The sequence below is a fragment of the Pyrgilauda ruficollis genome, unplaced genomic scaffold (assembly GCF_017590135.1).
Source record: "Pyrgilauda ruficollis isolate IOZ18807 unplaced genomic scaffold, ASM1759013v1 scaffold98, whole genome shotgun sequence".
NCBI classification, from domain to species: Eukaryota; Metazoa; Chordata; class Aves; order Passeriformes; family Passeridae; genus Pyrgilauda; species Pyrgilauda ruficollis.
The window spans coordinates 993,479-1,010,200 of NW_024531932.1; the positions used below are offsets into that span (position 1 = coordinate 993,479).

A 16,722-nucleotide genomic window follows, 5' to 3' on the forward strand; every position below is an offset into this window, starting at 1 on the left:
CCGCCATCCGAGGCCGGACTCGCCGGGCGCCGGCCTCAGCGGGCGGGCGCGGCCAGGCCGTACCCGGAGCCCTTCCCTGGTACCTTGTGCCGCCGGCGGCCGCTCTCCGGGACCCCCTCGGTGTCCATGGAGCAGTCGGAGCCCGACTCGGCCCCGCTGCTGCTGCTGCTGCACCGGGTGGCCTCGGGCATCTCCGCTCGCCGCCGCCGCTCCGCCACGCCGCGCTCCGCACCAGCCGCGCGCTCGCCGCGCGTCACGCTCCGAGCGGCCCAGGAGCCCGGCAGCCAATGGACGGCGGATCCGGCAGGGCGGGGGCGGGGCCACGCAGTCCAGCAGCCAATCGCCTGCGGCCGTCGGCGTGGGACCACAACTCCCGGCGTGCCTCGGGGGACAACGCGAGGACTGCAAGTCCCGGCGCCCTCCGCGCGCGCCGCACGCTGGGAGGGGGCGGCCGCCATGACGGATCCGCCATGAGGGCTCGGCTCGTCCCGCCGGCCCTGCCAGGGCCCTGCCTTGCCCAGAACAAACCTCCAGTAGCTTTACAAGCTGGCAACTTTAGTCTCTGTTACTACCGCAGAGAAGTGTTCAGTAGTAGTGAAAAGTCTGAAGTAGGAAAGGGCAGTGTGACCAAATGACTAAGATTTAAAATCCACAAGCCTGTGGCAATACACAGCACGAACCCAGCACAATCTGCTTGTAGCTACAGGGATAAATCGAGAGGAAGAAGTCAAAATTAGCCTTAGGAAGTAAAACGTGTGAAGCAATCCCGAGAGCTGGCAGGATGTGGATTCCTTGCGGAATGGGAAGGTCAGGAGCAGAGCAGGGCCTGTCCCACAGCAGTGGCACCGGCCTTACCCGGCTCTCCTGCCACCAGCACGTCTTCCTTGGCAGACTAAACCCTGCTCTGCAGATACAGACACACCAGGTAGACTGAGGATAGCTGAGAGCACTGCAGCACACGGCAGAGTTCCCAGAGAACCTTGGGATTGAAGGAATTTGGTAGTAAGCAGGTGCGTGTCTAGTTCATTTGTTTTGTTTTCTAGCAGGGAAGGTGAAGCGTGTGCTGATTTCTGTGCACAAGCAGGAAACACTTTCCAGAGTCAGAGTGTGAAACAGCCCTGTCCAGCTGCAGTTCCTACTGAGAAACACAAACCCCCTCCAGGTCGCTGCTGTGGGCTGAATGAAGAATGCCAGTTCTCACCTTTATTATCACAGGGACACACAAAAAATAATTAAAGATGAGGGCAAGCAAAACACACATGACCTCTCCAAACACTACTGTCAAAAGTTTTAACTAACAGCTTTGATTTAGAGACTGCCTCACTGATGTGACCAGCTCCATTTACAGCATGGTTACCTTGTTAACAAGGGGAAAGTTTACCAATCTCATTTAAAAAATAATCAAATATTCACAACCAGAGTGAGATGAAGGAAGGAATTTTGTTGAAATTGTTCTTTCACTTGTCCTCCTTTTTGCATTGTTATTTATACTTTTAGAATTTGGCAGGAAGCTTCATCTTCTTTTCAGTCCACCTAAAATAATATAATTATCAGAAGTCAGACTCCACATTCCAAAAATGTACTGAGTTGGCTTAGCTTTTAGTGCCACAGATGGGCATATGTACCAAAAATCAAAATGATGCTCTGAAATACATTTTGCTAAAGATTTCAAGTCTTCATGTCCAAGTAATACACAGGAAATGTGCTTGAAGGGTGCACAGCCAGGAACTGCTCAAGGGAAAGGTTAACAGTGAGCAGGATTCCCTTAGAAACTGCAGTCTGTGGTTTGTTCCTTCATATACTGGCTTCTCAAGGTGGCAGTACAACTCTAATGAGGACTCCAATGGTTTAATTACAGTTAAATACCACTCATTTAAGATATTAAGAATACGTGTTGCTGTAAAAAAAGAAAGAAGGATGTGATTTTTAACATAGATTCTTGCCAATTTACTTAAGTTTTGGAGGTCTCCATGTACAACTGTGTAAAAGTTTGTTTCATACCAATTATTTTCCATTAAGGGATTTTCAGGTGTAACTACAGGCAAAACTTACACTGTGAAAGTTCAGGTGATGTACACATTCTGTTGTGAGCAAGTCAAATGGTATTTTCTACTTTAAATTTTACTGGATCTCTATTCTTTATGCACAGCTGGAGAATCCATGACAATATCCAGTGTCATTTGGGGAGATCCATGTGAGCTGAATCTGCCTGCAAACTGCAGCTTGTCAAACACAGTGCTTAACAATGAATTTATCAAACACCATGTTTCTTAACATTTCTGTCCTTGGTCATCTCTACCTGCAGGACAGAACTTGTGCTGTTTTCTTGCCTCATGAAAACAAATGCAAAATGCAGCAGCAATTTAGGGAGAATGTTCATGTTAAAGGACTTAGCAGAACTATACAGTTTGGGTATTTCTGGATCATGACACTGAAGTCTAAAAAAAACAGAATTTCTTTTTTTTACAAATGTATTTTTACTTTTTTTTTTTTACAAATGTAAAACATTTTACAGATGTTGTTGGGGAAGGAGTTTGTGATTTACTGCAACATTTCTGCCTAAATCTGATGGTCAGTTTGGACATACAGCATCTAACTCAGTGTCACGTGTTTTCTTACCTTGGGGAGTCAATTCCACTGTCTCCTGTAATGCTGTGGTTTTCTGTCCCTTCTGAGTGGTTCTGTTCTGGGGTCACAGGACATGTATTCTTTACAAGCTGCTCTTTTTGTCCTGGAGGGGTTCTCACTTCTGTGATCCATGAGCCCAAAGCACAGCGTGCTGCTCCTTCGCCCTCCTCACGGATGAAGTTCTGCAAAGTGCCAGAGTCAGCCTGGCAGAAATCAGCTGAGCCCTTCCCACATTCAGTGAGGCCAGGTTCTTCAGCCTTTCTGTGGCCTTGCAGAAGAACCTGACTGCACAGCCAGCTTTCCTCTGTGCAGTCTGGTTTTGGATGCTCCTTTGAGCCATCTGGTGATTCTTCAAGGCCAGCACTTCCCTTACACCTTACATCACATTTATTTGTGGTTGTGTCGTGCTGGGCAGGGCAGGTACTAACCTCAGAGGCTTTTAGGGACACAGCTGTACTCCACTCTCGTGTGTCTGAAAAGGCATGGCCAGGGGACAGGTGTTCAGAATTCTCATCCAGATGTGACGAGGTGCAGGTGTCACCATTGTGTCCCTTTTGGTACAGAAGATGGGAGTTGTCAGTAAACCCTTCCCTTTGCAGCTCCATTGATCCAGGATGGCTGGCACAGTCATAGTTTAACAGAAGTTCACTCTTTTTATCAGTCTTTGGTCTGTGTTTCACACCACTTTTTGGGGCCAGATTAACACTGGCCATATAATTTGAAAGATGGACATTTTGAAACTCACTGGCTCTTCGATCTAACAGCTCACTTACAGCGTCTGCTTTGCATCTGCAATGCTCATCTTTCAGGTAGAATGGAAATTTTGCCTCCTCTTTGCACACACCATTATCTTCAATGTAGGAGCAAGGGGATTTTTTTTTTACTGTTCTTTTATAGACATTTTCTTCAGAAATATTACTCTCCAGGAAGTGTCTACTTCTGTTATCTATTTGCAGATTACTTCCTTGTGGGCAACTACTCTTTTCACTGAAACTGTCTTTCTTTAGTTGAAGGTCAGACCTCTTAGCATGGAGTAGGTTGTTTTGCTTAGCTTTGTCAGCCTCACTTTCTGCATGCAGCCTTTCAGTTTCCCAGCCAAAGGGTCCTGAGGAGGCTGAGGATGGTGGCCTTTGGAAAGCCCTTCCTCCCTTTTCAGTCTGGCACTTCAGCTGACTGTTGCCACCACCTTGGTGCCCTCTGGCATGAAAGCTGCGAGGTCTCCATGGCAGACCCTGGAAAGGGTTCTTAATCTGCTTCTTGTATATCACGTGGGATTCCACTGCTGCATCAGGTGGCTCTGGGTTTTTGATGGGCAGTGAAAAGCTCCCTTCCAGTTTCACGTTTTGGGATGTTAGCTTCTGTATGTGAGATTTCCTGCTGCTCCTGCTAATCTGCTTTTTCTTCTTTGATTTGGTTTTCCTGGTGTGTTTTACTGTTTTACTGGGTGCCCTTTGAATACAATCCTTTGAAAGATGGTTTTGCCTGAGTGTTGGCACTTCAGCTGAGGTACTATTACTGATGTATTTTTTCTCTTTACTGATACTTTTTTTCTTCTCCTCAAACTTCTGCATTAATATTGTGTGTTTAATCAAATTATCAACTGTGAGAGTAGGGTTAATACGCTTGATGATTTCATGTTCAATGTCACGTGGAATGTTGTCTAAGTCATCTTCATCCCTGACTGGCCACTCCTGGGGAGGAAACTGGCCTGAAAAAGTGGAGTACTCTTTCTTGTGTTTTTCTTTTTTAGAACCACTTCTCCAGAAAAGGCCAAGGCCAAACATTTTGCTTTTCAGTTTTGCTTTCACAGATGTCAGGGATTTGATGGTGTCCCAGGAATGGTTCTCAGCAGATGTGGAGATGCCTTGAGTTCGAATTGAAGACTTCAATTCGCTGCAGCCTCTCTTTCCCTCTCCATTAGATCCATGGCTCATCACCTGCTGATGCCTTTGTTCACAGAGCATGTTTTGGTCAGGGAAGCAATGGCAGGATCTGTAACAGGGTACTGAAGGAATGCTTTCTTTCATTAGGTCTGTGCAGGGCTTAATGTTTACCAGGTAAGTGATGGAAGGTGATGAACAGCAACAACTGTCCTCCAACAGGATCCTTTTCTTGTGTTCTGTGGCATCATTTGTGATAAAGTAAGTGTTGGGAGTCACAATGAAATATCCTTCTCCTGTATGATAGATTTTTCTTTCTTTAATTAGAGTGCCAAGGATATTATATAAAACATTGTGGGAGGGCACTGCAATGCCTAGAACAAAGAGACAAATACTTCAAATCAGAAAACAGTTTTCAAATAAAATGGGTGCTGGCCAAAAGATCTCTCTGATACAACAGCCCTGAAATAATCTGAAAAGGAAATACCCAAAGCTTTTAGGTAAAGGCCAGCTGTGTTGCCACTGCAGCACCACTGTGAGGGAGCAAGGATGTTGTCTTTGTGTCTGCAGAATATGATATTCATGAGAGAGACTTTCTGCCAGGTACAAACCAAACAACCTCTTGCTCAAAGCATTTCCCTCCTGGCATGTTATTTAACAAGGGCTTTCATCACTCTCTGAAGTTTCTGGTGTAGTTTGGTCAGATGTCAGTTTATTACCTCACTGAGACTGGTCTCAGCTGCAGTTTTCCATCAGGTGTCACAGCTGACCTCCTGCCCACCAAATTAAGAACTTCCAGCAATGTGAAAACACAGCAAGAAATACCTTCAGACCCTACAAACTTTGAGAATGCTACTTCTGGCTGGCCTACAAATTCTGTAGTTATCTCAGGGCACTTATTGACTGCAACACATTCCTGCCATGATTCTGTGCCAGTTTCTGGCGTTGCCTTAATATTTTTCCTACTGGTTTAAATGCCTACCAGATCAGCCTCTAACATTCACAGAGCTGTAAGGTTAAGAGGACTCAAGAAGCAGCTCAGCATCAAACAAAGCAGCCTCCTGAGAGGGCCAGAATGAACTTGTTCAAAGCCTCAAACACAATAACATTTTGATATTGCAGATCTAAGGGAGATGGGATAATTTTCAGACATATAGAAAATATTTAAGGGAAGTGGCTGCCACACCCTCAGAATCACAGAATATTCTGAGTTGGAAGGGACCGCAAGGATCATCAAGTCCAACTCTTAAGTGAGTGGTCCATATGGGAACCAAACATACAACCTTGGCATTATTTGCACCATGTTCCAACCAACTGGGCTAGAAGTGAAGAACTAAAGATCACTTAGTGTAAGTAATTTCCTTTCAGGAAGGAAAGGACTAGAATATGACCAACAAACCTGAGTTTGAGGCTGGTTATAGTTTTTGATAGCAAACACCAGATGTAGACTCCTACCCAGTCCCTTTGAAGTCAAAGTCAGCTGTGTTCCTGTCAGGACTTAGAGTCTTTGTGATCTAACAGTCTGTTTTATGCTGTTCCATGTCTAGCACCTAAATACCACTTCTGTGCTTTCCCACCCTCTAGAAAGGGCATACTCTTAACTACAGTCTAGTTCTCAAAGATTTATTAAAATCTGTGGAAAGGATTGCATTCAAGTCAATGTAGTGACACTCAGATTGATGAGAAGTATGCACATTCATGTGTTCTACCAGTTGCCTGTTGACTGTACTCCTTCACCTTGCCAGCTTTGCCTGTAAGCATTCCCTGATCCCTTGTCCAATATCAGAAACTCGGGCTTGATGACACAGCCACATTTTAAAGGAGGGAGAAACAAAAAAGTTACCTGGATAATTTTTCACTAACTGCTCCATTAAAGTTTCCTGAGTGACCACCACATGATGTGCATTCATGTCTGATATGGTCCAGCATATTTCTTCTGCCAAAGGAACAGAGCGTGGCTGCGAGAGAGGATTCATGACAGCAGGGGTCACATCACCTAAAAGAAAAGAAAATTATTTGAATGGAATAGGGTTTCATTTTTTCTATTAGCTGTGAAAGATTTCCACTGAAAAATTTCCCTTATCCTCAGCTAATTTTCTTTGGCAAATTACTCAGAAATATTTCTGAGAGGAGGGAGGTGGTGCTAGCACTCGTCAGGAGCCTTTGTAATGAAGGAAACACAAGGTTGCCTTAAGCATATTAGTTTGTTTGGTATAAAATTCCAGCCAGAGCCATAATTTAGATTAATAAACAGGGAGCTGAGAGAGAGGATTATTTCTGATGACTGCTGATTTTTTAGAAGACTGCTTACACGTTAAACCATGCAGAACCTGTATTTCTCCAAGTACCTAATGGGGAAAAGGTCAACATACAATGATCTAAATACAAAATGTCTTCACCAAGTCAAAACACAAGGAAAAAAAAATACAAGTAATAGGCTTTGTCCCTTGTCTTGCACATAAAATTGAATACAATTGGTAAAATGCCACTTTTAGACTGGGTTCTAGAACTAAAGATTATTTAGTATACTGGGTAGAGATCAAAAACTCTTATTACAGCTGCCTGCATTTTCTTAGGCTACCTCACTATTTGTCCTGGTAAGAGACAAAACCATTATTCTTATTCTGCATGGCAAAAGCAGAAGTTTGGAGGGGCCAAGAGTGTGGCCAATCTTCCCCAGTAACTGCACCCCCAGCCCAGAGGGCTGAAAAGGGTCTTAGTCCTTCACCTCAACTCCCCCATCCATAAAACACAAACTCTGCCTCTCCCCTTGCCAAGGTGGCAAAGGCAGTGAGGACAAGCCCAGTAAGTACTTCTGACACGGTACCTGTGCGTGCTGTAGCTGAAATAAGCATTTGTCCTGAAGTGGCTGATGACAAGGCATGAAGCAGGGACTCACCTGAGGTCCGTGCACACACTGAGACAGTGACTGCATACACCTCCTCAGACAAAACAAAAAACCAAATTCCCCCCTTTCTTCTTTTTAGTCAGACTAATGGTCTGCTCCCACGACCAGCTGATGTTCTGTGCTGCTCAGAAAGCTCCTGGCTGTGCCCAGCTGCCAGGCAGGCAGAAGGCAGCAGGGACTGCTGGTTCCTTCACAAGCATAACCTGCAGTTAAACACTAACAGGAATTTTCCCCCAAGTAAAAAGTGACATTTTAGATTAAGCTATGTTCACGTTTAACTAAACCACCGTTGTCTATTGGATGACACTGTAACCCAATATTTATCTTCTAGGCAGAGAACTACAACACAAACCTTTCTCTGAGTAAATGTAATACACAACATTGCTTTGAAGAGCTTAAGTTGCTCTTGACCTTTGTTTTACAACTGCTGCTATATTCAACAAAAAGAACTCTGAAAAGAAAATCCTGGCATACAGTTTCCTCAGTGGTGTTGCTAGGAAACTCCTTGCAGGTGCAGAAACCATTGCAAGCTTTCTTTTTCTATGGGAAAGGCCATCAGCATTCTGTAATGACTCTTGTGAATGGTTTTCTGTCTGAAGTCTGCTGTGGGCACACCGTGCTGCTGCCAATTTGACCATTTGTTCCTGCAGAGCACCAGACTGCTAAGGAGTAAAATACCAAGTGTAATTAAAATTTGTTCATTATCTTGCTGTTGTTATCTGTATCTGTTCTGCAGCATCAAATCCGGTGCCTCCATTCAGGGAAGGCTGTTTCAGAATAATATTCAAAGCATTAAACAAAAGCTAGCTTGATACTGAAGGAATTTTTAAAAATCTAATATCATGTTTGAACACAAGTCTAAAATGTCAATAGTGACATAAAAGAGTCAATAGTGCACACCTGCTAACAACATAAATATTAGATATCATTTTCTTTTGACTTTGGAATAAAACCTGAAAATGTGAAAGCAAGAATTAGATCGTTGATGACATTGATAATGCCCAGACAGCACCCTTCAAGTGTCTATCAAGTTCTTATGAAAATCTTTGTAGATTTACTTTGCACAGCTAAATAACTGTTGTTGTGCTTCAGTCTCCCAAGTTCATTGGAAATACTTAAAGCTGCATCCTTTAGATTTGCACATGGAAAAGATTTATCAATTTGTGCAAGCTGTGTCTCATGGGCCTGATGCACAATCACCAGAACACCATTCTCATTAAAGCTCCTTAGTATCTGTCCTTTCACAGCTCAAAGCCCCCCTGCAGAATGCCCTGCCCACTTCCCTGCTCTACATAAATCGGATGACAATCACCTTCCTGCTGTCTTCACAGTCTTAGGAGGGCCTTGCTTACACCTTTGTGAGGGAGCTGCCAGCAGTCAGGAGCCCAGCTTCTTCCCTGCTGCTTGGAATACAGCCTCCTTCCCACCACACTCTGCAGGCTTTGCAGAGCCACATTAACTAAAGCCAATCTCTGGCTGGCCAGGGCTCAGGTATTCTTATCCTTCAGTTTGCTGCTCAAACTCTGCTCATTACCTGGACACCTAAAACCCAAGAATACCCTTTTTGGAGCACTTACTGATCGCAGTGTGGGAAGTCATCTGTAATGTGAGCATTGGGTAACAAAACTCAGCACACAGAAAAGCCTCTGGGTATTCTTGACTAGCACAAAGTGATTTTTGTTCCATCTCTGTAATGTGAGCATTATCATTTTTCACTGAGTTGTTTAACAGTTGCAGAGTTTTTGCATCTTCAGGCTATTCAGAAAAATTACATACAAGACAAGTTTATCTGGGTGAAACCCAGGCTATTTCTCGGGAATTGAACAGAGAGGCATTCATTACAACAGCACTCAATTTACTTCTTAAGAGTTCAGGTAAACTGTTTACAGAACAATAAAGGGCTAGGAGTAAATCCTTTCCAGAAAAAAAACCCAAAACATCTGTTGGGCAGAGAAGACACAGCTTGTGGAAATGGAAGATTGATGTTTCTGTTTTGTAGTTGGGAGAATCTATCATGGAATGGATTATACAAAAGATGCCACAGATCCACAGATCCTGTGCCTCTCTACATGAGAGCCTTGGCTTATCTGGTGTAATTCACTTTTTGCAGAAGATCATAAACAAGAGCAGTACTGCTACCAACTGCAAGGCTTCTGCTTTTCTATAGCCTAGAGTGCATCATAATCACATTTTACAGCAAAAATCACATATAATTAAAGAATTTTAAGGAATAAAATGTTAATAAGAACATCATAGAAAGTTGGGAACTCTAGCAAAACCCTTTTTGAACATTAATGAGTTTACAAGATGTGTTCTTATTAAAGAATAAAAATTCTATGTAAATTATAAAGGCAGTTAAGATTAACATTTTCAATTTTAAGTATATAACAGAGAAACTATTTTGGCACAAGTACTCTGTACTAGTACTGTACTAGGTCCTGTTTTCAGAAACATCCTTTTACTGAAGGAAAGAGTAAATAGTTCAATTAAATGAAATTGTTAAATCTTGTAATGTGTCTAATCTATTACTGAAACAAACAAAAGCTCTCAGGAACAGCAAACAATATCTGTTTTTTGATTATTTTGTACAACCCTCAGAGAAACAATTAAGTGTCAGTTTAAGACCACCAACAATTCTTCAGTTGACATCAAAGAAGCTACAAACACATGAAATGTTAGATTCCTGTACCTGCTGATTCCTGCCAGGACAGACACTCCCAAATCAGGACATTTAGGCAAAGAGTGCATTCCATTTGGTCACAATTTCTGGTTTTTACAGTCCCCAACCTTCTAGGATTAACTTACCCTTACTAAGTCCTCATTAACTTGTTATTCCTTAAAACTTTCAAAGGATGATGCCATACAACTTAATAAGAAGGAAACAAAACTAACAAAAGCCAACCACTTTTTCTGCCTTCCCAATAATCCATGAAAGCCTATTCCCAAATGCAAGTGTTAGGAGTTTTTGGAAATACAACTTCTCAGTGCTTTCTGAGGTTCCTACCCAAGAGCCATCATGAAATCCTTACTCTGATCTTAGTGCTAATGGCAACCCAGAGCCATAATTTCTTTCACCAGCTAATAAAAAAACCCACAGGCAGATATGGTGAGAACAAAGAAAGATTCAAGAAGAATAGGAAGAGCTCTCTCCTGCAACCTCTACCCAAGTGACCAGACAGTCACACAGCAGACACCAATACACTCAGTGTGGTACAGTTTTCCTTAACTGAACACCCTGGGTAAGCTTTTGCCATTGAAATGTGCATCTTTGACCTTCAAAGAGATTAACCCCTTCAGCTCTTAGCAAGGCCACTGACATGTCCAGTTGGATGCTGCAAGAGCATCTTGGGAGCAGGTTTCAAGCTCCACAGGCACTGCCTGAACACATGGGCAAGAATGCAGCTCCAAATGCACTGTTCAAGAGAGCACAGCCCAAGGTGTCCAGAGATCCACACTTCACCCACAGCTGGCACAAAAGCCAGCAAGCAGAACTGCATAAGCACATCCACCTTTGGGGCATTCACTGCAAAACTGGCAGAAAAATTCAACTGTGAGCAACAGCAGTGCAGATAATTATTTTTCATATCATGTAGCATGCTGAAAGCTTTTAAGTCAATTCACATATGCATTGAGCACACAGAGCACAGCTGATAGCAAGGAAGGTCATCTTTAACTGTTTCAGCATTTAGTGTCAGGCTCGGTGGTAAAAGACAGATTGATTCAAAAAGTTCATTGCAAGGAGATAAAAAAATAACACAAAACTAAACAGGCCCAAGCAAGTTGCAAAACAACCACCATGGAGCCAAACAACAGAACAGGAATAAATAAGCCATGGCAGTGTCTCTAACTCCTTTAACTGTCCTGAGGTGCTGCCATCCACTGCCACAGGAATTTGACACAAGCACAGCTTTTTCACTTGGCCTTATCCAAAAAAGCCCCTTCGCAACCCTGGCATTTCCCCACTAAAACTGCTCTCCAGCTGTGCCCTCTCTTCTGCAATAAATCTCAGAAATTCAAATAGCTCTTTAATGTCCAAACCTTTGTTCTAAGCAGCAAGCAGTAATGGGGGTTGGCTAGGTACTTATCTTTAGAGTGAAAGATTGACTATAAAAGCATTGGGATGAAGCTGTACATTCCTGTGCCTGTACAGCTAAAGATCAGATCCAACTGCTGCACTATTCCTGCTGCCTCCTTTGCCTGGAAGTGTGCTGTCACATAAAAGGCAGACAAGAAAAGTACACAATGTAATGCTTGGCAGTAAGATATACCTACAGTCGTGTTTCCCCTCCCCAGAATGAGCCAAAATTCACTTTGCACATTGCCTGACTTCAGCTCACACATACCCCAGCCCAGGGAAGTCATGTTCTAGACTTTCAGAGGAGCACCCACAGAGCTGTTCAAAGGAGAGCACAGCTCCCTGAAGAGGTTTTCCAGCAAATCCCAGATCAGGGGGACAGAGCTGAGGACAGCTCACTCCCAGGCAACACCTGTCCCAATCCCACCCCATGCAGCAAAAGCTGAGAGCAAAGAGTTTGTGCAGTGGGAGCTTCCCTGGGACCCAGGCCCCTCGCTCGGATGAGGACAGGAGCCACCATCACACAAGGCAGTGGAACCAAGCAGGCCTCAGATCTTGTTATAGGACAAATGCCAGGCAGGGAGGTTTTTCATTCAGCTGAGAACAATACTTTAACGGTATAGGGGCAACTTCACACCTGCCTGGGATGTTGATGGATGTGCACAGCCACTTTTCCTTCCACTCTCCCTAAATGGATATCCAACTTTAAGGATGTCCCCTTTGCTAGAAAATAACTTTCTGCATCCTTTCATCAGGCTGCAATTTATGGTCCGCAGGGAAAAACAAAACAAACCTGTTTAGACATGAAAAGCAGCATCTTTACCACCATAAGAGGTCTCAGAGGAATTGTTTGGGCACTGCAGATTAAACAGCACTAGTCTGAACTCGAGGACTTTAGTCTGCAGTTCCCAAAACTGTCTCTGTGGCTTTAGTGATATAAAACACCCTTTCCATGTTTCAGTTAATCCAAATTTCAGCCAAAACGATGTCACAGAAGACCAACAGTGCAACCAAACAACTCCACTGTATTACAGAGGACTCAGTAAATAGTAAATGTTTTTTCAAAAGCCAGTTTAGCAGAACACTTACGGTGAAGATAGTGGGATGTTGAATCCCACAGACCAAGGTGAAGCCTCCAAAGGAAATTACAGAGATGTGCGTGTGTCTGTGGGATGCTAAAAATGTAGAACAGGGCAAAAATAAATTTTACAGTCTATGAAGCAGCTAAGGAATAGGGGCAAATTCAGCAGAGGGACACCAAGATGGGCAGGCCTGGAACACCTGCCCTGGGAGGCACAGCTGAGAGAATGGCTCTTGTAGAACCTGGAGAAGAAATAGCTTTGGAGAGACCTGGCAGCAGCAGAGTGTGGTGGGACAGTGAAACACAACAGGCACCTGCTGCAGCAGCAGGGGTTCAGATGTGCTGTCCAGTAAACCTTTTCACCTTTGAGGCCAGCAGGGCTGTGGAGCAGTGTGCCCAGGGAGCTCGTGCAGCCTCCAGCCCCAGCAGTTCCCAGGCTGTGCCTGAGTAAAGCCCAGAGCAGCCCGGTCTGATCCCCACGGAGCAGGAGGCAGGACAGGAATGACAAAGTGCAGCAGTCCCCTGGTGCAGCTGGGGCCATAGCTGTACCTGCCACAGCCACCCTCACCCCTCTGCTTTCTGTAACCAAGCACAAGGGCACTTCTGACCCCCAGGAGCCGTGAGGTTTTCTGGGGTAACACCGAGCTGCAGAAACAAGGTTACACTGTCCTCACACCGGTAATGAGACCCTGCCAAGCCGCGTCCATATGAGAGAACTGTTAGTTTTCTCTTCAGCTCTCAAATAAATAGCTCCTGTATTCTCAACTATTTTTGCATAACTGAACTCCAGATGTAGCTGGAGACTCCAACACGGGCTCACTGTTAGTGCTGGTGCTCTGCACAGCAATGGAGTGGATGTGTGCTAAAGCACCATGGCAGTATAGAAAAAGCTAAAAGTAGCCTTGAAATGAAGTCTCTGGTTTTGAAACCATATCAAAGACCACAGCAGAAGCACTACAAACTAATGCAATTTATTTCATTAACTTCATTATATTAACACAAACTATTGTCTTTTCTGACTGAGACAGAAAAAATTAGGCCTATTCAAATTACCCTAATTCTAAAAGAGCACTAAGGCAGTGCTCTTTCATGATCTGCCTTTCATGATTCAACATGCAAGAATTCAAAAGACTGAGGATATAGCACAGCTCAGCCTATTTTCTCAGATTTTTTTTCTCACCCAAAAGACAGAAGCAATAGCTTTTGCTGCTGAAAGTCTTTAGCATCAAGAAATGCACAACACATACCAAGTTCTTTCCAACTTAGAGATTATATTTAAAAAATCAGAGTAAATTAAATTGGATGGAGCTTACCATAAAAAAAATTATACACTTCTGTTCAGTTGTACTTGCTAAACAGTATGATTAGAAACTACTGTTGGGGTAGTATGAAAAAAATTGCATGCACAAATGCTTTTACAGATCACACCTTTCAAGTAATTAAATCTGAGCAGATCTGGTAAATGCATCAGGATTCTGAAGAACATCACAGGCCCTGTACCTTGCTGCTGTGAGTTCAGTCACTCTGAGTACAGCATTTATGGTTAGTGCAAAACACCTTCTACTGAGAAAGGGCTTTTGTAATACAGGATTAACACCTTGGTAAGAATTTTATATGGAAGTGCATTAAATGTGCAGGGGTATTATGTGAAGTCAGTGGTAAGGGCTAAATGCCAGCTAAAATTAGGTACTAAACATTATGAAATAATGTAAGTTTTACACAATCATTACACAGAGAGAATTAGATCAAAAGCAAATAATAGCAAGGTAGATAAAAAGCTCCTTCAAAGAGCACAAATTATTTCTTCCCTTTTTCCTCCTTAAAAATGTATCAGCAGTTATCACTGGAAGGACCGTGGTAACAGGTAAAACCCAATTGGAACAGAATATGCAAGTAAGTTCTGAATCACGTATCTTACTGATTAAGTAACTGAAAAGTTAAAATAACTTTTAACGTAGTTAAAAAAAAGTTTGACAACAAAACCAGGATTAACACCTTGGTAAGAATTTTATATGGAAGTGCATTAAATGTGCAGGGGTATTATGTGAAGTCAGTGGTAAGGGCTAAATGCCAGCTAAAATTAGGTACTAAACATTATGAAATAATGTAAGTTTTACACAATCATTACACAGAGGGAATTAGATCAAAAGCAAATAATAGCAAGGTAGATAAAAAGCTCCTTCAAAGAGCACAAATTATTTCTTCCCTTTTTCCTCCTTAAAAATGTATCAGCAGTTATCACTGGAAGGACCTTGGTAACAGGTAAAACCCAATTACAACAGAATATACAAGTAAGTTCTGAATCACATATCTTACTGATTAAGTAACTGAAAAGTTAAAATAACTTTTAACGTAGTTAAAAAAAAGTTTGACAACAAAACTGTTAGAAACTCTAACTGTCCCTCATGTTTGGCAGCCTATCCACAGCAGTGCAAAATAAAGCACCATTTTAGGTCATCCATTCTTTTCAGGCGTGATAAAAAATAAAAAGACACGGAATTCTAAATAATCCTAACCAGCTCAATGCAAAGCATGACCCCATGCTGTGAGTTCCATTTCACACAAGCCAGCACCATTGAAGTACAAAATTATTCTCCTTTGACTTGCAAACCTACATCCCTGTTTGTGGGGCAGGATGAAAGACACTGGAAGAAAGGGATTCCAAAAGAAAGGAATCCCATGAGGCACATCCCCAGCCTCTTGCTGAGCTGCCATCCTCATTAAAGTTGTGTGTTCCTGTGTACAACTGCAGTGCCTGACAAACAATACCCACTCCAGAGTCCTGACCTTTTGTAGGCCAAACAGAAATCAGCTACTCACAAGGCCATAGTTTCATCTGTGGCTTCAATAAACATGCAGCAGAACCGTGCTGATACTGACATTCACTGCTGTGAACAAATTTAAATTACTCAAATGAAAACAAATATGCCCTAAAAGCTTGCCAGGTAGCTTGAGGACAGGAATTTGTCTCTCATTTTAAGCAACTCTGAGAATTGCTAATAAGCAGGAAATGCTCAAATAACCAGCTGTAGATGGACCCCAGGTGTACCAGTGTGGTGCATCAAAACTCTTCCCAAAAGCTGGTGCAAGCATGCAGAGAAGCTGAGTATGAGGACCTCCACAGCCAGGCAGCCAGTGCCTGCTGAGCTCGCTAAATAAGTTAAACCTAGGAGCTAATACAGCTCCCCAAAGCTGTGCCAGCTCTTTGAAAGGTTATTGCAGGCCACAAGTACAGCAGAAGTTTTGCTCCCTACTCCTTAAGCTGTTGTTGAACATTTTCAGGAGATCTCAATTCCACCCTCTCCTGTCACAGGGATTCTGTTTGAGTATCAAAGCAGTTTCAGGGACTATCTGCCCATTTTTTAGCTGCTTCTCTTCTCCTTATGTTCTATGGGAGAGTCACACAAGGAAAAGTGAGGAGTTAGACCTATCAGATTACTCTACAAATGCACAAACCAATTCCTTGTCTGATCTCATTCCAGTTCATTCAATACCTCCAGCAAAAACGTATAAAACTTGACACTTCACAGAAAAGTGTACTGCCCTTTCAATGTCACTCTTCAATAGGATATTTCCCAAGAGATATAAATTTCCAGCCTGCAGCAGAGCTCCCATTGGAAAAGGTGACCAGCACATTACCTGTCCACAGAAAAGTCAGTCTGCAATCTCCATCCCAGCTCCAGCCTAACTGGAAAGGACAGGGCTTTCTTAGCCTTCCTTGTGAATAATTTGTAGTTCTGCTACAGAGATGCTGAACCGACAGCAAATTCAGCCTCTAAAAGCTAAGCAAAAATGTTTCATTTTGATATTTTCTCTTCTACTCTACAGGAATCACAAAGGAGTCGGGCCATTCAGGCACACGGAAAATGCTGCTGTCACGAGAGAAGGCAGGCTGGGATGGCAGAAACGAGCTGGTGACGACCGAGGGCAACAAGCGAGCAGCTACTGAGACGCATTCTCCCGGACTGTCAGCCCAGTTTCTCTCTCCAAACGCTCCGGAGGTCAGTGCGCTGAAATCGAGTATTTGTAATTGTACGTAATCTCAGCCGAGAGTCCCCGGCTCCTCTCCCAGCAGCGGCCCTGCATGATCCCCCGGGCTGTACGGGAGAGGCGGGAGGGAGCACTTCGCCCCTCGTTCGGTGAACAATTG

At 43.4% G+C, this 16,722-nt stretch overlaps 2 protein-coding genes across 2 annotated transcripts in view; both read right to left on the reverse strand.

Moving 5' to 3' along the window:
• LOC121365702 (nucleolar RNA helicase 2-like) overlaps positions 1-272 on the reverse strand; it is an 11,275-nt gene extending 11,003 nt beyond the window's left edge. Inside the window, exon 1 of the mRNA XM_041490102.1 lies at positions 84-272. Within this exon, the coding sequence (XP_041346036.1) occupies positions 84-191 (108 nt within the window). The 5' untranslated portion in view covers positions 192-272. The remainder of the gene's footprint in view (positions 1-83) is intronic.
• A 1,221-nt stretch (positions 273-1,493) lies between these two features.
• STOX1 (storkhead box 1) lies at positions 1,494-10,431 on the reverse strand. The gene is given in 6 exon segments (XM_041490065.1): positions 1,494-1,533; positions 2,620-4,882; positions 6,352-6,504; positions 8,877-8,930; positions 8,933-8,958; positions 10,421-10,431. Coding segments are annotated over 6 exon segments (2,547 nt in total).
• Between the last annotated feature and the right edge of the window lie 6,291 nt (positions 10,432-16,722).